A 23874-nucleotide genomic window follows, 5' to 3' on the forward strand; every position below is an offset into this window, starting at 1 on the left:
CCGTCAGAGGAAAAGGAAGAGATTCCATGATGAGACCTCTCAAGAAGAGACAGCTCAGGACAGTGCAGCAACAGTGTTTCGGAACAGAGTGTTTTTTACTGCTATGGACAATATCATAAGTGACCTGGACACTTCGTTCCACACCACTGCAGAAATAGCTGAAGAATTCTATGCTGTTTTGAAAGTTGGGCAGATTAGTGAAGATAAAGTCTCTTCTATGTGCCAACCACTTATCAAGAAGTATTCCAGAGATCTCACATCTGTTTTTGAAAATGAAGTTAGACACCTGAACACAGTGTATGCTGCCACTTTCCCCCCTAACATGTCCCCTCTTGGTCTCCTGAATACAATTCATGGGATGCAACTGCAGAGCATATTTGGAGAGGTGTGCAATGTGTTGCGTATGTTTTGCACATTGCCTGTTACCGTTTCTGGAACCGAGAGAGCTTTCAGTAAGCTTAAACTGTAAAAAACTATTTGAGGTCCACTATGTCCCAGGACAGACTTTGCAGTCTTGCCATGTTGTCCATTGAAAGTCAGTTGGCTAGAAAGCTGGACTTCTAAGACTTGATAGATGACTTTGCTAGCAGAAAGGCTTGGCGCTGGGCTCTTGGTGAATCAGGCTAAACAAGGGCCAGTAGTAACTGTAAAATGGCATGGCTATTTATACTACTACAGACATAATGCCCACAGGCTTTGAACAAATTGAGAACAAGATATGTCACACAGGAATGGCTGGATCATGTCAATGTGCACCATAAACCTTGTTGTGTACAATCAAGACTGAATATTTTGTTGAGCTGTTTTTTTGGTTAGAAAAATGGGTTTCTTGAGTCTTATGTTCCTATTCATGCTAAGTTGCCCTACCTTTTCATTTTATGTAGCCTAACTGATTCCTGTTTTTATTTTGTGCTTGTTCATTTTGGTTCCATGATGAAGCCATGAAGACTTAATAAAGGAAGAGGTAAATCAGTCACCTTGTGCGCAGTGAATCATCCATTTTTGTCAGTCATACAGTAAATATTTGATTACAAGAGGCAAGACAGCGGAAAAGGTAGAGTTATGTAAAGCTTTTGAGTGGGTCGATTGGATCCTGGAGATGTGGTTACAGCAGTTGCACAGGGTTCTTGTGGCCTTTGGTGAGGGGGCCCAATGTGATATTTTTTCATGGGGCCCAAAATCCCTGGTGGCGCCCCTGCATGCAGTGTGAATGTAGTAGTAGCAGAGAGAACTTAAAAAAAAATAAAAATAAAAAAAATAAAAGGAAAATTGAAAATGATTCCTTAAATCAAAGGGCACCTCAAAGATGTTCAAAAATACTACAGTGTAATAGGTTCTATGGCAGATAATGATGTGTATCAGCTAAATACAACATACTACCAGGCATAATTAGAGGGAAGCATATAGAGTTCTGCAGGAATAAGTCCTAATACCTGAAGTCTGTGGATTTGTTGAATGTGTTTTTGGTTAGATGGCTGAAATAAGGTCTGTGTTATCAAAAGCTCAAGACATTTTCACGTATTCTTCTACAACATAAAATACATCAGTAAATACCCCAGTCCTGATTTCTTTCTTTTACATCTGTTAAAAAAGGCCAGTTGCTAACAAGTGCCTAAATGAGACTACAGAGGTTGTTAGGGACGTTAAACATTATCACGTTGAACATGAAAACCGATCTACTCAACAGTCCACCTTTACAGGCTCGTTGTGTTTATAAAAACTGTTACTAACTTTGTTAGAGGACAGGCTTATGTAGAAGAGGTCAGAGCTACTACAAGCTGAAGTTTAGTGCTGGTGACGTTGAAGTCGTGTGACTGTGGTTTTAGTTGGTTTAAGCCTAACATTGGCTTTTTTACTTTTGCAGATTGTATTTAAGCTTCAAACATAACAAAGTGGTGTTCATTAGTGAAGATTATCCTGCTGAACAAAACCTGTCAGGATCATAAACTGTTGTTTATTTTCTGTAATAATCCAAAAGTCCTTGTAAAAATCCCATTGTCTTTTTGCGGAGGGAACCAGGGTGAAGATAACTTCAGAGTTGGCCTACAAAAACACGTCATCCCCACGTCATAATGCTTACCTGTGACATTTAGTCCATCTGAACGCTGACACCACACTTGGCGAGATGAGCCTCTCCATGGTCCAGTCCTCCATTTATATTCAAAACACTGGCCATCTGCAGGAAGAACATAAGTCACATGCAGTGTCGATAACAATGCAATATATCTTTTGATTATGTTTTATTTGATTTCAAGTTTGTTTAAGGTAAGATGAAACTTATTACAGTTCTCATAAACAGATGCAACTCATGTAAAACTGCAATTTGCAACAATCAGGACTCTGCTGGACTGACCTGTACATGGCCGTGCCTCTAGCTCCTGTTCTGGACACTGCAGCAGATTATCTGGATCCTGGGCCACCACGGCTCTGGATCGGACCTGGACTGAGCCAAAACCCAGGTCATCCCCACTCACACAGCTAAGTTGGCATGGACTCCAAACAGTCCAGTCCTTCAGGTAGCACTCGCCTACAGAACACACAAGAGCTCAGCATTACTGTGCTGCAGTTAAAGTAACAGGGTTTCTGCTAAAGCAAAAGCAAATACATTTAGTGCAGCCATAATTAAAGACATGTGTCACCAATCTTTTTGAACTGACAAGAGCTGACAATGATGTATATGATAAAATTCTCAAATCAAGAGAAAAATTCAAGTTATGTCTGAGTAGTGACCAATATAGCTTTGACTGGTACTGATATCGATATCGCTATTTGAGAGATTGAAAAGTCAAATAATGTTACATTTGTTTTTAATTTTTTTTTTTAAACAATTGTGACCAAGAAATGTACAGAGTAGCTACCCTCTGGTGGAAAAGCTGTAGAATGTTTCATTGATTCCACTTGCTTCTCCTTTGTTTATGGTTAGCTTATGATTAAGATTCAAACAATACAGAATAGTATATGTCTACATTTGAGTTAATTGAGTAATTTAATTTAAATAAAGAGAAAGTGAGAGTGGCAGAGTGGTGGCACTGATGGAATTTGTGCTGGGGAAATGCACATTATCCTCTTAAGCCCAAGGGATGCTGGGGAGTATGCCTCGCCCAGACAGACATACCTAAAATAGATTAAGAATAGTTCCACAACCATCAGGAACATTTGCAATAGCTTGGTCACTATAGATAGGTAAGACCTCAGAAAATGTATTCCATGTGTCAGTAATATTGTGACAGTTACTATAGCTGAGTAAATTGTAATATACCAAAGGAAAAATTATTATTTTTTCCTCACATAGAATTTATTTTAAATTAGAGTGGATAACACCATGATAATAATAGTCCCATTCACTGTGTACAAAATACTAATGATTTCCACTACAGGGGGCTATGTGCACACAATACAACCCTTAGCCATTTCATTTACCCTGTGCATCACCAGATTCTACTATTGTGCACAACCATTGTGTGTAAAAAACAACAAAATTGTATAATAATATATATAAATAAAAAATTATAGGGGTTACATGTAATGTTGCGTTTCATTTCGACTGTCCATTTACATTGATAGGTGTCTTATTTCGAAACAGAAATATTGAAATTATTGCCAAACAAATATTCTTGGGACTAAATACACTTGGACTGTTGTCTTTTAGAAGCATTAAAAAAGAAACCATCACAGCATTCTATCAACTTTTTACAGGCAATTATGTATCGCACCATTCTGCCAGATCTGGTACCAGGTCTATCGGGCTTTACAGGTTATACTGAAATGTTGAGTTTGCATTAACAACAACCTAAAGCAGGAGCAGATCAGTTTCTACAATATGACAGAATATGTTTATAAAAAAGGGAAATTTTAAAAATAGATGTGTTCTAATGAGGTGTCATTCTCCCTGTGATCGAGAAAATTCAATTATGTCTATTTTCAGCATTTGAATTGGAAAGTCTTTCAGTCAATCAGGGTCAAGAACCGTGAGGGTTGGTAGATTGATTAACATCATTACAAACACACACAGGAAAACTGAATAACATTGGATCTAATCTGATCTTTGTAAACTATCAGAAAGAAATTAAATATTTATATATATATACTGTATATATTATTTAAATGTCAGCTTCAATCATAAGCCCTAGAACGTTGTGTGGGTTGACAAGAGTTATACATACCTCAAAATCAAATGAAAATGAAAATGAAACCAGCTCTCAGATAGTTTCCCACCAAAAGCAAAATCTCATTATAATAATCTGCCCAGAAGCAAAGAGAAGATTCTTTGTTAAATAGGTCACACTGCTCCCTTTATAATGGCAGGCTGATGTCAGCAGCACATTTCTGAAGTTTAATTAATCATGAAGCTACAGAAAAAAGATCAAGTAATTAAGAACTGATGTGCTAAATCACATTCTCTGTCTTACTTCTATTAAATAAAAGTTAGAATTGAAATAAGCAGGAACTGGATCTGAGTCCTCTTTGACATTGTGTCCCCCACTAAGCCATTTAACTTGATTATGGGCTGATTACACCTACAAAGGACCCAAGCTGGAGTAGACAGTGTACAATATGTATACAAATGTACATACACACCTGAACACAGACTGCACACACACTGCAGCCACAGTTTTTCTTTTTTTCAGAAACTTAGTAGCAACTGAAAGGCTTTCACAGAGACACTGTAGAACGTGACTGTCACAAACATCCATCATCAACTTTGTCAAAGCTTCTTACATTGTCCTCAGCCCCCTACCTGTTAACATCAGTTTTGCATTGTGTGCCACTCTGGAGCTCTTAAACCTCTTACAGTCAAACACATTAAACAATAAGTGCTTAAGAGTTTTTTATTGTTATTGTAAAAAAACCTGAATGAAGCACAATTGCTAGTATTTAGTCATCACACTGAGTACTGTCATATTTTTTGTAACCATTTGACAACATCAACTGGTCAAACTGGGCAGACACTGCAGGGATTAATCCCAACTTTAACCTTGAATTTCTCCCTTTCTATTTTTATCAACAAAACGTATCAGTGTCAGTTTATCAAAGGACAAAATCTATGGGGCTCCTGTATTTACATTCAATGTGATTCCATACAGTGTGAGCATAAAAGATGTATAATTTGGCTATTCTGAAAGGCCGATGAAAAAGGTGTAGTGTGAATTAATGCAATGCACAAGATTAACAAAACAGTGCACAGCAAAAACTGGAGATCTAAAAACCATTGTAACATTACAATAAAAGGTCAAAGATCAATGCTGCCATGATGAAACATCTGCAAGTTTACATTAGCCCTATGAAGTTCAGACGCCAACCACAGAGGATCACATGATCCTGTGTGACTCATGTACTTTAGCACACAGTCTAACAAATATGAAACAACAGCATCAGAGATCTGAGCTTATTCTTAATTCAAAGTACCTCTCCTATTAAAACAGAAATAAAATTTGAATGAACTACTTTATAAGTCACAGTTCTGTTTAAAATCAAACTTAATTTATGCAAAAGTTTTATGTGAGAATTTTACAATCATGGGAGAACATTGAACACTAGGCTTTAAACCAGTGATGTCTGTGTGTTTATATGCTGACTGAAACTGCAGCATACTGTATGTTGTTCTCAGGTTGCATGAGATGAAACCTTACATTTACACAGACCAGAGACCTGTGGCCAGTGAAGCTGGAGCTGATCCAGACAAGGCAAACTGGCTATGGCAGACCAGAGAGCAGGTCAGATCAGATAACTTGTCAGGTTCATGTAGAGACTTGCAGTTAAATACATTTTTTGGTAGTAGTTAAGGCAGCCTTGTGAACTTTAAGAATAATTCTGATTTATTACAACTTGGGTCTTACATTAATAGTTTTGGACATCATCTCTATTAGTTATTAATGTTCTGTCAATCAAAATTCATTCAATCACTGAATTGAAATTTTTGTTAGAGAGGACTGTTGGAGTCTGTTGTCTCCTACCTGGACAGGGCACAGTACAGGTTTCCTCCAAAACTATGTGTGTATCTCCGTCCAATGAAGGCTCCAGATCACCACATAGCTCATCATCCACCAGGCTGCTGTCCAACTGACCCGAACCATCCGACACAAAGCATGACATGTTCCTGAAGCGCAGGCCTTCTCCACACCTTGCCCCCTGGTGGAAGGGAAACCAAGGTTTAGGGTATATTTAACTCATGCAGCAAATTCAGTTATGAAGAGCTTCTGTAGCTGGCTTGCAGCCCCCACTCAGTCTAGTTTCAGCTTACGTCCCTGTTTATTCAGAGTCATATAAGATATGAACCATTTGTGTAAAGTTTTGTCATAATTGCTGTGTTAAGTTTTGAGTTATGGCTAAAAAGTGTTTTGTGTTCATCCTTGAGTCCCAGTGGACATTTGACAAAACTATGTTTTGTGAAGTAACCTTGACCTTTAACCACCAAAATATAATCAGTTCATCCTTGACTCCAAGTGAATGTTTAAGCCAAATTTGAAGTTCTGTGAAGGTGTTACTGAGGTATCAAGTCCACAAGAATGGACAGATGGACAGACAACTCAAAAACAATATGCCTATAGCTCTGGCTCTGGTTGTTGCCGGCGCAGAGGCATAAAAACAGCAGCATAGGGATGAAGATGAGCTGCTCACTTTAAAATAAAACAGAAGAAAGAAAGAACTAAAATTTATCAAATGAGAAGAGAAAATAAAATTAAAAATGTTGAAACAGGAATTATAAAAAGAAGAGAGAAGAGAAAGAACAAGAAGAGGAAGAGGAAAGAATGTATAAATAAAGTCTGAAAGTATAACAATGATTTTAAAAGGGAAGAGAGAGCACAAAGATAGGTTCTCAGTGATAAGTAATTTAGCCAACCATTGACAGTTGTTCTCATTATTACTTCAAATGTTTAAGAAATATTTTTCATACTTTTGATTTTACTGATCCCATGACCTCTACCCCAGTACTACTCTCAGGACACCCTTTACAATTTTCACCCCTGTATTGGTGATGCTCTAAATGACTGCTCACATTAGAAAGTACAACAGCCAAACTCATTCGCTCAACCTTGTTCCAAAAGCTTGGTGATGTGGTGACATCATGTGAGATAGCTAAGCTGATATCTTCCTCTATCTTTCTCTCCTCTCAGGTCACATTCTCAAGATGATTTGCAATTTGTCATCTGTGCAAATCTGCATCTCTAATTTCTGTCTAAGTCTACAGGAAAGCAGTGCGTTAGGTTTGGTTGTTTTGCCTTCGCATTATGAGCTGAACCACCACTGCAGCAATTCCTTTGGAAAGTTAAATTAATACAGTGATGTCAACGGTAAAGTCAGGAGATCATAACAGGGGCTAGACATCTTCATCCATTAAGAAACACATCCGTTAAAAAAATCATGGTAAGTTGTTGACATATTTCAGTTTTGACCAAAGTGGTGGAGCATGAACAACCAACACTGCCTTCCCTAGAGCCATGTTGCTAGCATGGATAAAAAAAACTAGCAATGTGTGTCTGAGAATGTGAGAACATAGTATTTTATCATCACATTATCATGGACATTTTACATTATCCATTTCTTAACCTTAATTTATTCAAGGTAGTTACTCTGTGAGGCAACTTCACATTCACACCATTACACACTTTCACCTGTAAACCAGAGACCAGTTCAGATCAGGAGAAGTCCTCAGGTTTTCAAGTTGTGAGCTTTATGTGGAGAGTTGTAGTTAAACTAAAACCAGTAAAGTAGAACAAGTACATGCACAGTTGGAGTTAAGTGCACCATAGTGATGTCAGTGTGTTATGTGAAAAAAAAAAAAAAACATGAAAAAAACCCAAAACACAACAATGTACAACAATGCAATCCAATACTCAGCCACACATCCTGACTGACCTCAGACTTGCACTCAGACCAGGCGCTGTATCTCCAGTTGTAGCAGGGTTTCACTAGACAAGGCTTCCACTGCTCCATCTGGGATAGACAGGGTCTCCCATCACCCTGAGGCGCCTGGATCACTGTCCGTCTCCTCCACAGCTTCCCTGCAGAATAGCAGAAAAAAATAAATCTTTTTCAGTGATTTTAAGTGTCCATACGTCCAAGCTTTGTTAAGATCACAAAGAGTCAGATCAGGGCAGCAAGAAGAGTGTGGATGGGATCTGTGTCCTTTTTAACCGTTTTATTTCATTTAAAAATGTATCTTAATACATTGGGATAAAGTGCTATATGTAATTAAGAACTGTGGAATTGATATATCTCAAACTCCTTGAAATGTAGTCTGATCTCCCTTATTGCCATTGCAGTAGCTTAAGCTTTACTAGCTCATCAACAGAGCCCAACACAGTACGTCATCATCCTCCCCAATAGCCACTCCATGCCACTGCTTTTGTTGTCTCTCTTGGTAAAATGAAAAAGAGTTATTTTTTCATTCCTTCTACTATCATTCTAATGGTGAAATCAGTGTTACCTGTCAGATTTCCATGGGAACACATGATCAGAATGAACAAATAAAGGCAAACCATTAATTATGACCAAGTAAAAAAAACATTGATGGGAATGGAATTACTCTAGTGCCTCAGGTGATAATTATGTGCCTGCAATGCAATAGCATTGAAGGCATATATTATTATTCTGCATACTCATTATGTGCCCTATGTGTAACTTCAAACTTCAAATCTTTATATTTTATTCTTACTTCTTCTGCCTTTCTATGGTCTCTAACTACTCCTTCATACGCTTTCGTACAAAAACCATCAACCTTCAACTATCAAAACATTCAGCTTATTCTGTAGATTATCAGATGTATAGGAATTTTTTCTACTATTCTTAATATTCAAAATATTACACTTTTTGTGCAATTTTTTTTTTGTCATTCAAATTAATGGAGAGAATGTTCAAATCATTGAAATTTTCAGCCTCTTTAATCTTCAACTTCTTCAGCATACATTAAAATGTTCACAAGACATTCAGCTATCAAACTTGTATTCAACTTTTTGATATCTCGTACTATTTTTGAATTATCACAGTTTTAGTTTCATGCTTTTTTCAGATCATTCTTGAGTTTATAATGGGTGTGTATCACCCTGAATGTTCATGGCTAGAATGGATTACATCATTGCTAGAGTTGGAGAAGCTCTAAAATTTGTCTGAAAAAAATCTGTGTAACTCGTCCTTACGCTGCATATTTCGATCTTGACACATAATTTCTTCCGCATTAGTAGACAAATTTGTCCTGTTTCATATAAAGTGACTACCCTAGCACAGAGACTAACAGAATTTGTAATGTGACCCTCCAAGTGATGCAAGCACCGTCCAACTCTCCCATAGACTGCAATACAAATTCAGGAGTGGATTTCAGAAGAAAACCAGAACTGATACTTCTTTGTTTCCTATTTCCACATTTTTGGCTCTAGAAACACCAAAACCACATACATGTGTTCAGATTTTATGTACCGTTTTGTCTTAAATGGCATGAGTTTAGGAGGTTCGCTGACCCCTTTCTCCCTTGGATTTGTATGAGCTCTGTGTCTTCACATATACACACACACACGCACACACACACACAAAAACTGACACATAGAAAGTTAACAGCCTGATTGATGTGTATTAGGTTCACAAGTACAGCCAGACCCACACAGCCAGACTAACACACACACACACACATCGAAGTGCTACTAACGCAGTATCAGGGCAGAAGTAACAGAAGAACAGAGCTGATTCTTATTGGCTAATTAGACTCATTAACTCTTACCCTTAATGCTCTCAAGTATAAGAGCATGTATAAGGGACATCAGTACTTTGTATGTACAGTGCATCCAGAAAGTATTCACACCCCTTCACTTTCCCCACATTTTGTTATGTTACAGCCTTATTCCAAAATGGATTCATTTCCTTTTTTTCCCTCATCAATCTACACACAATACCCCATAATGACAAAGCAAAAAAGGTTTTTTAGAAATTCTTGCAAATTTATTAAAAATAAAAAACTGAAATATTGCATGTACATAAGTATTCACACCGTTTATTCAGTACTTTGTTGAGGCACCCTTGGCAGCGATTACAGCCTCAAGTCTTCTTGGGTATGAAGCTACAAGCTTGGCATGTACATAAGTATTCACATCCTTTGCTATGACACTCAAAAGTGAGCTCAGGTGCATCCTGTTTCCTCTGATCATCCTTGAGATGTTTCTACAACTTGATTGGAGTCTACCTGTAGTAAATTCAATTGATTGGACATGATTTGGGAAGGCACAAACCTGTCTATATAAGGTCCCACTGTTGACAGTGCATGTCACAGCAGAAAAACCAAGCCATGAAGTCAAAGGAATTGTCTGTAGACCTCAGGGAGGTGACCAAGAACCCGATGGTCACTCTGACAGAGCTCCAGCGTTCCTCTGTGGAGATGGGAGAAACTTTCAGAAGGACAACCATCTCTTCAGCACTCCACCAATCAAGCCTTTATGGTAGAGTGGCCAGACGGAAGCCTCTACTCAGTAAAAGGCACATGACAGCCCGCTTGGAGTTTACCAGAAGGAACCTAAAGGACTCTCAGACCATGAGAAACAAGATTCTCTGGTCTGATGAAACCAAGATTGAACTCTTTGGCCTGAATGCCAAGTGTCACGTCTGGAGGAAACCAGGCGCCTCTCATCACCTGGCTAATACCATCCCTACGGTGAAGCATGGTGGTGGTAGCATCATGCTGTGGGGATGTTTTTCAGTGGCAGGAACTGGGAGACTAGTCAGGATTGAAGGAAAGATGAACGGAGCAAAGTACAGAGAGATCCTTGATGAAAATCTGCACCAGAGCGCTCAGGACCTCAGACTGGGGCAAAGGTTTACCTTCCAACAGGGCAACCACCCTAAGCACACAGCCAAGACAACGAAAGAGTGACTTCGGGACAAGTCTGTGAATGTCCTTGAGTGGCCCAGCCAGAGCCCAGACTTGAGACCGATTGAACATCTCTGGAAAGACCTGAAAATAGCTGTGCAGCGACGCTCCCCATCTAACCTGACAGAGCTTGAGAGGATCTGCAAAGAATGGGAGAAATACCCCAAATACAGGTGTGCCAAGCTTGTAGCTTCATACCCAAGAAGACTTGAGGCTGTAATCACTGCCAAGGGTGCCTCAACAAAGTACTGAATAAAGGGTGTGAATACTTATGTACGTGCGATATTTCAGTTTTTTATTTTTAATAAATTTGCAAAAATTTCTAAAAAAACTTTTTCGCTTTGTCATTATGGGGAATTGTGTGTAAATTGATGAGAAAAAAAAGGAATTTAATCCATTTTGGAATAAGGCTGTAACATAACAAAATGTGGGGAAAGTGAAAGGGTGTGAATACTTTCCGGATGCACTGTATATGTGTGTTTGTATGTGCATGTGGTTGTGTACAGTTGTGTATTGTACTTTATGGTAGTGCGTATCCTGTGGGTTTGCTACCGCCCCACCATACACACACACACACGCACACACACACACACACACACACACACACACACACACCACCACCACCACCACCACCCTCCCATTTTTACCACTGAAGGTAGGGAAAATAACAGAAAACCCCTTTGTATAATGTAATCTACATTACATCCTCCACAGTGATTATCTGAATCAACAATTGTCTAATACTATTTTAATAATAAATTGCCAACTGAGTGTATCTTCGTAATTATCAGGTGCATGCACAGGCTGCAAAATGCCTAACTGCAATTAATTGGTTGAATTCGTTACTGTTCGCACCTGGGAATTGATATATCTGGTAGCTAAAGATTTTCTTTAATTTTATAGTTTTATCATATATTATTTTTATCACCCTATAACATGTTTTCCTTCCATCCCCATTTTCAAATGTAATGCAGTAACACGTTTACTTACTTTGTTATTTTATCTGAGAACATTTATACACGGTGATTTTACTTCTACTGAAGTCTTTTCATTAGTACTAGTATATTGCTGCTCTGTCTGAACACAGTTAATGTTGTTGTTTTATTCATCACAGTGTCTAACTACCTGCTGTACATTTAAACTTAGACTAGTTCTGTTCCAGTACTTAGAGCTCTCTACTCCTTTTAGTGACTTTCACGAACTCAGAAGTTGTTCACATGCTGTTTAGATCTGCTAGTTACTTTAGCTTAAAAGTTAGCACTAGCTTCACTCTCTCTCCCTCTCTTTCAGTGTGGTGTTCTTGTAACTTCAGTGTATAGGATTGTGATATTTATACAACTTCAGCTATGTCTGCTGTCTTTAGGCAGAGCTCCACTCGCTAAACAGACATAACTGCCTTCGCTGAAAATTTTTGTCAAAAAAAGTCGGACAACCTCTTTTAAATCACACAATTTCGAACCTTCATTGTTTTCTATCAAAAATGTAAATAATTTTTTTTGTCCTGTATCACCCAGTTTTGGTCTCATTCTGATATCTTTCACAGTTTTTGAGGAAGTGAGGGACCACCCTCCATCTCTCCACCACTAATTGCAATACAAATTCAGGAGCAGGTGTTACTGGGCAGAAATGGGCAAAGCTCAGGTATGAGAGCAACTCTAAGGTAAATTAACACTGTGTATTTGTGTGTACTTGTGTGTGCATGTTGTTGTGTGGTTCTTTGAGTGTGTGTATATGTCTTTCTATAATTGTGAGGACAATTGTGGTTAAAAACCATTATTGTGCGGCCATTTTGGCGGGTCCTGACAATTTCAAAGGGCTGTTTGAAGGTTAAGTTCACAATGCACACACATACATTGAAAGATACACAAACACCATAACTACCACATGGATATTAACTGTAGGTATATCTTTTGGGCTTTTTATGCCTTTAGAGAGAGGGAATGACATGCAGTAAAAGGCCGTCCAATGTGAGATTTGAACCGGGGCCGACTGCAGCGAGGACTGTAGCCTCTACATATGGGGCGCAGGCTCAACCCACTGCGCCACTCGACGCCCCAACCATGCCAGACTCTTAATGGTCTTCACAATCCTAACACATCCCTGTATGATCTTTTCCCAGCAGCAGCTCTCACCAGCTACCAGTTAATCTTCCAGAAAAGCAACAAATGTGCATGAACCATATAGGGAACTTCCAAAATCCTGTGACTATGAAACAATAGTCCTCATCATATGAATAGATTGACCTATTTAACTTGGACTCGCTGCATTCTCAAATTTTATTGTATTCACAACAAACAGGTATGTCCATTTGCTTGAAATAACAAATCCAGCTCATTGCTATCCCTGGCTCAGGAACGTCACCAAAGCAGCCTGGAGATAAAAAGAGAGACAGGAAAACAGTTCCTGTTCATGGTCTTCTCTAAAAGAAAAATCCTTCTTGCCTGGGGACAGATTAAGGATACCACAATAACTGAAATCTGTATTGGTTTCATGCCTACTATTTGCTCTTGTTGCTTCAGACTGCTGCTCTTTTCAAGGACTCATGGAAAGCAGAACGCTCCCTGAGCCCCAGCGCATGCACTCATAATAGACCACCAGTCAATAGGCTGATCATATGGAATTACATGCAAGGACATTATTAGCCTTCTCTCATTTGGTTTAGACTATAACACCATCGTTTTTCACATCATAAAAGGTTTCTGGTTTCCACCATTACCGTCAGAGAGGCAGACTTTCTTTAGCACACAGCTCAGAGCTGAGCAACTGCTGACCTATAGCAGTGATAGATCACTCCCAGCTATGAAAATATTATGCTATCAAAGCTGCGTGAACAGGCTACCATGCTGGAACTGGAACAATATTTACATTAAACTAAACGAAAAAGTATAAATATCCAGGTTTCTCAGTTAACCTGTATTTGAACTGACATAGTGAGACTGAGAAAGCTTAGACTCTGCTTCCACTTTAAACAGTTTACTATAGCATATAAAAGTCTGTTGCTTTTTATATTTTTGTGGATATAGCTAATTTTGGGAGGCTAAAAAGGCCAATTAAATTTATTGTGGAGCCATTCTGTCCTGTCATTCATCAGCACTACAGAGACTTCCAGCTGGGGTCTGGTCTAGTTGTTGACAACAAATCATGGTCAACTATAAAATATATTATTGATGTGGTCTGACTGCTCAGATATAAAGAAAGAGTTGTAGTTGAGTATTAGCCAAGACAATAATTATACTTCAGGTTTAACTTCGGCTGTCATACTGTACATAACAAAGACAAGCTGGTAGGTAGAGGAAGGAGAAGCAGCATGACAGGGGAAATGGTAGCTACTCTATGATCATAGATTAAACTGTCCACTGTCACATAGCCACCTTACATCACCCTGGTTGCTCATATTTATTTTCACCACAAAGAAAGGACATCTGAGCAGGAATAGAACTCAGACCTTTGGCTGATAAAGGCACAGTAATATAATTTGGACCAGGGTCTGAAAGGTACAGCAGGGTTCATAACACCCCTCAATCTCAGGGTAAACTTTCATAGACTCATATAAACAGAGCTACAAAGACATACCTGCCAGCCCACAGGTGTGAGAGCACTCAGACCATGGTGACCAGTCAGACAGCTGGCAGTTGACAGGGCATTCCACCACACAGGAAGTGTTCATCTGCCACGTCCTCTCCAGACCCAACTGCAAGACAAGGCCATTAGGTTTCTTTGACTCTGTGTTTCATTCAAAGAGATTTTAAAAAGGTTTCAAAACAGAAAGGGACACACATCTCACCTCTTTGCAGAACTTGAGGTCAACAGATTTACCATCGCTACGTACACAGTCCAGCATGCGGGTTTTAATGCCATTTCCACACACTGCTCTGTCACTCAGCTGACAGGTGCTCCAATCTGCAGAATGGTTGTATTAGCAAAAGGTCAATGTAACCCTAACCCTGTACTGTAAAATGTGCATCAGAATTGCTGTTTGAGTCTTACCAGTGATGTTGTAGGAGTAGTGGAAGCAGTTGCTGTTGAGTTTGCAGGGCTCTGTCTCTTTAGTTGGAGGACACTCCTTCTCCTCTCCAGGCTGGCGGAGTGGGTACGCACTCCTCTTCCGGGTACTGTTCCCACTGCATGGCTGAGAAGCAGAGGAAATGACGAGACTTGTGACTAAAAAGTGATCAGGTTTGTCTTTGACCTCTACCTGCCGCAGACAGGAGCTCATTTAAACAGCAGCAGCAGCAGCATTGATAAGCAGATGTTTTTATCTCAGTACAGTGCATTTACTTTAATGATCAGTTTGAGCACAAGCAGGCTAAGTTGAATCATCTGGTACTAATAGTCTGTAGCTCTGTAGAATATTCTGTATTGTTTAATTAGAGGCAATTGCATGAGACACAAATCTATTAAATTTAAGATGTTAAATAATTAAGATGAACTCTTTGGCCATATTTCCCAGCATTGGGTCTTTTTTTTGCCCCAAAATAGTCCAATATTTTTTACATATTATGTAATAAATGTGACTGTAATGACTCTTTCAGCCATTTTATATTTTAACAAGTGAGGTTGTTAAATTCTAAAGCAATACTTACATTTATAGTAACCAAAGTAATTGAATCATTCAGAATGAAATCAAATTGAATCCAATTGCATTGAAACAAATTAAAGCTGGACTTCCAGAATCAAAATGGACAACAGAGTGCCAGTATGACCTCCTCCTTTATCCTAACATCACCACCTTGATTATCTCTCAGGTTCAACGTCACCTCTGCTGCAAATGCTCTCTCCTCCCTCAGTCTATCCCCGTTCCCCTGAGCACATATTTTACACAGGGCTTTGCTGGATTGAATCACTCATACTGGGATGGATGGATGGATGGATGGATGGATGGATGGATGGATGGATGGATGGATGGATGGATGGATAGATAGATAGTTCTTCCATTCTTCGCCATTCATTGAAGTCCATCATCAGATCTTCCTGCCTACTCCTGATATGCGCCACAATAGCTGTTTCATTTGAGTATTTCTGGATGTGGCAAGACTCAGAGTTGTATTTAAAGTCTGCTGTATATAGGGTAAACAGGAAAGGAACCAGATCAGCCCTGTGGAGCCCCAGTGCTGCTCATCACTGTCCCTGAGACACAGTTACCCAGCCTGATGTACTATGGTTGTCTTGTCAGGTAATCCACAATCCAGGATGTGACGTAGGGATCCACCCCCATCCCTTCCAGTTTGTCTTTAAGAATGGGGGATTGGATGGTGTTAAATGCACTTGAGAAATCAAAGCACATAATCCCCATGTAACTACCTGGCTCATCCAAGAAAGAATAGGCCCAGTGGAGCATGTAAATGAGGGCATTATCCACTCCAATATGTTCTTTGTAGTACATTCAACCATTCTATCAAGGTCAGGGTCCTTACTGTTATCATTTTCCTGTGACTCCAACAGTACATTCCAATCTGTGCACTCAAAACATTGTCTTTTAGACACTCACTGGCATCTGGGGTCTAGTTCCTGAATAAGCGGGTGGTTGCAGCCTGCCTCAAAACACAGGGCTTGTAGGAAGGCTGAAGAAAAACCAGATGATGACCCGAAGCTGAAGCAGTGTAGGCCTCCTGGACATTTGCATACAACAGATCATGTGTCTTATTTTCCCTTGTGGGACAGTCAACATACTGAGTGAAGCCAGTCAGGTGAGAATGACATGGTTAAAATCCCCCAATATTGCAATGAATGCATCAGGGTGCTGGGTCTGTACTCTTGCAACAGTCTCGTGAAAGACGTCACATGCGACCGCAGGCTCTGTTTGTAGTTGAATGTAAACAACAATGGCGACGATGTGTGAGAACTCCCTTGGTACATAGTACGGTCTAAGACCAACTGCCAACAGTTCAATATCCCAACAGCAGATCTTCTCCTAAATTGTGATATGACCGGGGTTGCACCATCTATTGTTCACAAGCAGAACCAGTCCTCCACCTTTATTCTTCCCACTTGCTCCCGCGTCTCTGTCCGTTCATACTACACTGAAGCGGGGTAAATCCACACAACGAGCGGGAGTGTTGTCGTTTAACCAGGTCTACATGAGACTATACTCACAATATGCTCGCTGGTTTTTCACAAGTGCCTCCAGTCATCACACTCGTTAGCCAGGGAGTTGACTTGCATGAGGATTGATGGTAGAAAAGGCTTATATCTCCATCTCCTAGCCTTTAGCTTAGCCCTGGCTCTACATCCATGGTATGGCTTCTTCAGCTCAGCCGGTATGGGATGTTTAACTCTATATCTGGTAAACTTTAAAGCCAGGGGTTCTTCCTTTGTGTAGATTTTTTTCTTCAGCGACATATGAAGCAACGATGTATATATATATAATAAAAAAACACCAATCGACAAAAAATATAATAATATATACAAATATATTGCAAATCACTACGAGCTATGTGGACTTTCTGCCACTTGTTGCCAGCTCATTATTTGAATGAGAATGACAGTTAGTGAGGACAGGAGAGCAAGGGTTGATTAGTGGGTTGATTTGTCTAGTTAGAGTTGTGAAAGTATTTTCAAGTAAATTAAAGTGTCATTATCTGGTTGACAAAATTGTCCATAAACTCAAACTGCATTCAGGCTTTCAAATTCATCTCTGCCTCTTGCTTATTAAAAATCAGCCAAATAAGCAGATTCTGAACTACCTAGTAATGGATGTCTGGCTTCTAACAAATAAGAGGTGTAGAAACTGATGAAAGCAGGATTATATATTAAAACTAGATTCCTGAATATAGATGACAGGTGACCCAGTGTTTGAGACACTCTCCATATTCTGCTACTTCATTGTCCATGGTTCATTCTCCCTCTTTCTCTACTTGTTTCCTATCAACTGTCCAATATTGAATAAAAGGAAAAACACAATGACATTTTGAAAACTATTTTCTAACTATTTATAACTATTTCTCCTGTAAACATTGAACATTGTGTTGATGAATACAGTGGCAGACAAAGTAATATACCATTCTTACCAGTGCACATAGACTCCAGGCTTCCCAGTCTGATAGCACACAGTCCTCGGGGCAGGGCAGCCGGCTGTTGCGGGCCCCCAGAGGCATCTCCTCTGGGTCACACAAGTAGTCCTCCACTTGCTCAGAGGGTCCATCTATTGTGTTCAGCATACACCTGGAAAAAAGGATCAGAAGGTTGAGAGTTAGTCTAGTTCTACTCCGATCAATCTGTGGCAGGCGTTACACCCGCAGCTATCTTCATGATCAAGTGGTGATCAATAGGAAGGGTGAAAAAACTGATAGTCCATCTCTGAAAAATTAGATTTCTGAATGTAATCAACTTAGAGGATAAAGTGTCAGTGCATTACTATGTTGAACTTGTTAACAATGTTGCTAAAACACCATAAGAAGTTATGTTGGCCGAGCACCAAAGGGTGCGAGGACCCTATTTAAATTGTAGTGTTTATTATTCTTTCTCAATAAAAATGTATTGTTTTTTTGAGGGCCTAAACATGCTTGAAAGCTTATGAAAATTTGCACATGCATCTGCCTGGGTCTTGCACATGGGTGTGGCAAAATGACTCAATAGCACCCCCTAAAAAAATTTATCTCTGGGTTTCACGTACATGTATGAAATTTGATAGACATATGTAACATAACAAGACAAAAAAAAAAGCTTCTTACACTCTTAGCCAAAACCCATCGGGAAGTCAGCAAATTTGAATTTAATCTGCAATTTAGGAACATCATACTCTAACAAACTCCTCCAAGAGAATTGAACAAATTGATATCATATTTGGTCGATCTCATTTTAAGACGTTTATGATGTTAAATTGTGAAGCGGTTAGGTTTTCGTTGGAGATTTTAGAAAAAATTTTGATATTTCCAAACTGCCACAAACTTTACATGTTTGATAAGAGTCCGGGCTTGAACACATCTACATGTCAATATTCAGTTACAATCAAAGTGCCCTCTTGTGTGATTTTTCACACTTCTTAAAGTTAACCACACCCACCTCAAACAGCCCATGGCAGCATGGCAAATTTCGATGTTTTGCCGTGAAAAATCTACTTGTCATAACTCCAGCATGCATTGTCCAAACTGCCACTTTACATGTTTGATAAGGGTCCTGGCCTGAACACATCTTCTTGCCCATATTTAGTAATACTCATAGCTCCATCTAATGGCAAAATGAAACATCATTCTACTCTCTGATGTACTCCTCCTAACAGGTTGACCAGACCCTCCTCAAACGTGGTCAGAAGGAAGTTGTTGTAACTCAATTATACATTGTCCAATCTGCCTCAAATTTGGTCAGAAAATAGTTCCGCATATAGACATATGCAATATTGTGAAAATTGTGAGTTTCATCACAAGTAAAAATGCAAAGAAACAATACACGTTGTCCATTGTCACACACAGTTTAAGCAAGAAATCTTAACTTGTGTGTGCAGTGTCTGGTGGTTGTTACGATGCGTCGCTGCTTAAATTGGCCTACTGCAAGCGCCCCAAAGGTGCACAGGAATGCAAGGGCCTGCTCAACATTGCTTGCAGCTTTAATTATCATTATCATTATCATTATCATTATTATTGCCTGACTGTTGAGTTTAGGCTGTTATGGCTTGACAGTGGAGGCTGCACATGTAAGAAGCTGGCCTCCGAGCTCCAGAGATAACCAGCCAGTCTTGCCTGGCTTGTGGTTTTCACATCCCTGAAAACATCAAACTACATTTTCAAGTAGGCATTATTTTAGATAAGTCAGTGACATGAAATGTTTCATTTAAACAGTTGTAAACTGTGTTACACAAAGTTCACACAAATTGCTTCCAAAGCATTTTTGATAAAATGCGTACATGGCATAACTGGCTAATGTGTAGCTTTGAATTGCGCATTTCAATCAGTATATCATCTTACCTGACTTTCCTGGTCTGAACACCTTCACCACAGTTGTCCTTCAGATCCACATTGCTGACTTTCCATACACTCCAAGGCTCTGCAACCCAGACGTACTGTCCACAGTCACTGAGGCACGGCACCACCTCATACACCTGACACATACAAACACCACAGTTACCAGAGATTATCTCACAAGGGAAATGTGTAGTTCAGCAACAAGAACTGTGTAAACTGAATTTTGAATGTGTTTTCAGATCTGGAAGTTGATTACCTAAATTAAAAAATTAAATTAAAATTTATTGGACTTTACCGATAACAATATGACTTAAGGTAAAATCTAAATTAATTTATAATTTCTTCTAAATTCTAAATAAATGTCATAAAAAGGGTAAAAAAAAAACAAAACAAAAAAAAAACAAACATAAATCAATCAAAAAGAATCATCAGTGTAGTTACCTGAGCCTGTGGATGGAATTCATTCACCAAAGAAGAGAAAGGAACAACAGAACAAAGGTCATTCCAATTATTGTAGGAATTAAGAATGGCAGGAATTAAACAAATATACATTGATGGTAATATTGATTATAATAAATGAAACATCCATTCCCATACAAACAAGCATTAAACTGTAGCTTTTGCTTAAACATTAACCACCCAATTTAAAGTGAGATCTTTCTCACCTGGTTGACATGGTCAAGTTTAGGACATGGCCTCCCGCCGTTATAGGGCTTTTCTCTAAGCCACTTGGAGCGAACTTTGACACCACTACCACAGGACTTGCTGCAACGCGACCAGTTGGACCACTCACTTAGTTTGCAGTCAGATGGACAGGGGATGATGCAAGCCTCCTCGATATATCCTGTAACCAATTACATAAAAAAAAGCACCAATACACATTGATGAGGATCTACAGACAAGGAGAGACTAGAAAAGTAAAACACTGAGTAAATCCGCATTGTAAAAGAGATGTTTTAATATTTTGTTATGGATGCACATTATGTTTGTCTGTTTTTTCTGGTATCTCTACAGAAACAGAATCATCAAACATTTAAACCTAGAGTCCGTAACTTCTGCGTCTAGGTCTCTCAATCAAAACAATAACAGAAGAATTTCACTGACGCTGCACAGAGGACTGAGACGTCTGATAACTTCAGATCCAGACATCCGATTACTTAAATCCTTTATCAGGTTAAAATACGTAGTTGAAAACCATCAAACTGTATGTGAATTAAAATTAGATAAAGGTGAATTTTGAGCATTTGGCAGGAAACCACAATACCAGCATGTACATAGATATGATGTCACTGACAGGAGACCAAATTGCACATACGGTTACCATGATAAAGATTTCTCTAGTTTGAGAATTGATGGAAACATCAATTAGACGCAGGTCTAGTTTTTACATTTTTAATGTGGAAAAGTTACATATTTTAACTTTAACTTAAAGCAATAGTTGGACATTTTGGAAATCATTCTTATTTGCTCTCTTTCAAAGAGTGAGATGAAAGGAAACAGCTAGTCTAGCTCTGACCACTGTTAAAAATACACCTACAAACACTTCTACAGCTCAGTATTTAACACATTGCAACTTCCTTATAGGGGTGTATGAAAAGAGATGACAGTGATATGTGATGGAATTATTTCTTGATGAATAATGACCGAATGCACTGACTGTGCACAGCTTTCTGGAGTCTTATTGTCCAATTGTCTTTGCAAGGTTTAGTACTATCATGTCTCTCTAGAGACAAAAACTGTTCTCACCGACCATATGGAGCCACCTCTCTAACCAGAGACACTACACTGAAGTGCTGGGCATGATTCCCCTAAACCCACCCAACTGCATTTTTGTTTGTGTCCAGATTATAACACATGATAGAACTTGTTAAGCAGTGATTGAGAGGTATTGGTAGGAGAAGTTTTTTAAACTTTGTTTTAATTATACAAAGCAAGGCTAACCATATCTTGACAGCTCTGTACTTAGTCTATTTATCTTGTGTCAGTGTAAAGTGTCACTGTCAGAAAAGAAAGTTAAGCAGCTGTTGAACTATTCCTTCAAACATTGATGGTAGTTGGATGCTCATTTTTTGGAAAAAAGTTTTTTTCTCATGGTTACATTCACTTAATAAAGTATTTTTCAGAAAATCACACAATTCTAGCTGTTGGGACAACAGTCATAAAGTGGTTGGTGACAGTGATTAGTGCAGTGTCACCAGTAATGTGCGGGTTAGGATTAGGGAGCTGAGTCGGTAGTTGAGCTCTCTATTCTTTTGATCTACATTTCAGCCCTTATCTAGGTCATGATATTTAGGTAATGACCAAAAAAATGAGATCACAGACAACAGTAAACCAAAATGTGTTTTTTCTCAGGGTGTCTGGCTCAACCCTGGAAAAAACTCAGGCATTTGGTAGGAGCCCCTGACAAGAATCTGACAAGGAAGCCTTCTTGTACCTACACCACTAGGTTTTCCTGTCATACCCAACAACAGCAGACCTCAGGGCAGACACAGAACACATGCTTGAGGATTACATGTCTCATCTGGCCAGGGAACCTCTTGGGGTCCAACAGCAAGAGTGGGGAAATGTGACTAAGGAGAAGGACATTATGGTTGCCTTGCTTAGTCTGCTGCAAACACAACTTTGACCCAGAGAAGTGGTGGAAAATGGATGTAAAATGATAATGACAACATGGAGAAGGCCCCTGTACTGAATTCCACTAAAATAGCTCCCACTATGATAAAATGAGTCACAAAACATGTAACATTTTCAGATTATGGATGTATCAGTGATTTTTACAATCTACCTGCAAGTTAGCGTCACATATCTGTTCATAAATCCAGCTCTGATTGAAAGCAAAACACTACAGCTACAGCTGTTCTCTAAACGTTGTCGAGAGGAATTATGGGAAAAGGTCCAGTCAACAAATCCATCACTGAAGTCGAAACACCAAAAGGTGAAGAAAACAAAATGAATAACTATAGGATCTGAAATTGCAGTGTATGATCACCCAAGGTAGAATTTCTGACAATATCTAGACTGCATAGACTGAACTAACCTGTGTAAGGATGAATGGACTAGTGGTCAACTCACTGCTGCTGACTCCAGACTCACCCATGAAGTCCTTTCCCCTGACACTGATAAACAAACCTAGTGTGACCAGTAGTGAATGTCCCTCCCAGGCCACTGTAGGATAGACAGCAGGCCAACTCCACCCACTTCCTCATTGATCAGTGTATTTAAACCGGCAGACCGGCTTGTTCTCTGCGGCTGCCTCCTCATGGTCCCTGGTATACTGTTTGGTGCACATATTGTGTGGTCCTGCTTCCTGGGTATCCTGCATATTGAACCACATGTAGAGTGAATTGTGTCGAGACAGACTGCCACTGCTGTTTTGTTTTGTTCCGTTTTGTTTTATTGTTTTGTTCCATTTGTTTAACTAGTTCAACTTGTCTTTGTATTCTTTTGGTATCCCGTTCCTGTTGTATTAAATGATTTTTGTTAGTTCTTTAGTCCCTTTGTTATATTAGCCCTCTGGCATTTAACCCGCTTAATTTTCCCCCAAGGGTTTTCTTCTTAATATATTTATTGCAGCAGTTGTTTTTGTATGGTTTTTAACTTGTTGTGTTTTCTTTTCTTTGCATGAGTACTGCAGGGCCGGTGATAGTGTGGCCGCTTGGACGGTGGAGGGATCGGTGTTCAGAGTTTCTCACCCCAGCTTCACACCCTTTAATTGTGTGTGTGTGTGTGTAGTGGTAATATTGCACGTCCTTCACAATTTATGGTTTTTCCCTTTAAGTTTTGGCGTGTGTGCATGTGTTGGGTACGGAGTGAGGTGGGTGCTCTGTGCTATCAGACCCCCCCCGTGCCTGTGGCTGTGCCCAGCCGCCTTGTAGTGCTCTGGCTTAGTATCTATTTTTAAAAAAGGTTGTTTCTTAGACATGTTATTAGTTTATTTGCTGCATAATAATAAAAATTGTGAACTTGGGGGAAAACTCTTTGTCCGTGCCTGTTCTTGACCATCACTTGTATCATTTCCTGTGGCCCTCTAGCGAGTGGCGGTCACATTCTGGCGTTGTTGGCAGGATACAGTGACGGTCTAGGCGGGTGTACGTGACAAAGATTTGGGTTAATCCTTTTTTTTTT

The 23874-nt window shown here is 39.3% G+C and overlaps 1 protein-coding gene across 1 annotated transcript in view; it reads right to left on the reverse strand.

Annotated features, from left to right (window-relative positions):
* Nucleotides 1–23874, reverse strand: part of thsd7aa (thrombospondin, type I, domain containing 7Aa) — a 199347-nt gene that overhangs the window by 25699 nt on the left and 149774 nt on the right. Inside the window, exons 14-24 of the mRNA XM_023428180.1 lie at nucleotides 20415–20593; nucleotides 20191–20196; nucleotides 19753–19886; nucleotides 17860–18013; nucleotides 14840–14981; nucleotides 14637–14752; nucleotides 14426–14543; nucleotides 7858–8003; nucleotides 5955–6129; nucleotides 2354–2527; nucleotides 2081–2176 (exon numbers count right to left, since the gene is read on the reverse strand). Coding sequence (XP_023283948.1) covers nucleotides 2081–2176; nucleotides 2354–2527; nucleotides 5955–6129; nucleotides 7858–8003; nucleotides 14426–14543; nucleotides 14637–14752; nucleotides 14840–14981; nucleotides 17860–18013; nucleotides 19753–19886; nucleotides 20191–20196; nucleotides 20415–20593 — 1440 coding nt within the window. The remainder of the gene's footprint in view (nucleotides 1–2080; nucleotides 2177–2353; nucleotides 2528–5954; nucleotides 6130–7857; nucleotides 8004–14425; nucleotides 14544–14636; nucleotides 14753–14839; nucleotides 14982–17859; nucleotides 18014–19752; nucleotides 19887–20190; nucleotides 20197–20414; nucleotides 20594–23874) is intronic.

The sequence above is a fragment of the Seriola lalandi genome, unplaced genomic scaffold, assembly GCF_002814215.2.
Source record: "Seriola lalandi dorsalis isolate HSWRI2012SDOR001 ecotype SW California unplaced genomic scaffold, Sedor1 jcf7180002054868, whole genome shotgun sequence".
NCBI classification, from domain to species: domain Eukaryota; kingdom Metazoa; phylum Chordata; class Actinopteri; order Carangiformes; family Carangidae; genus Seriola; species Seriola lalandi.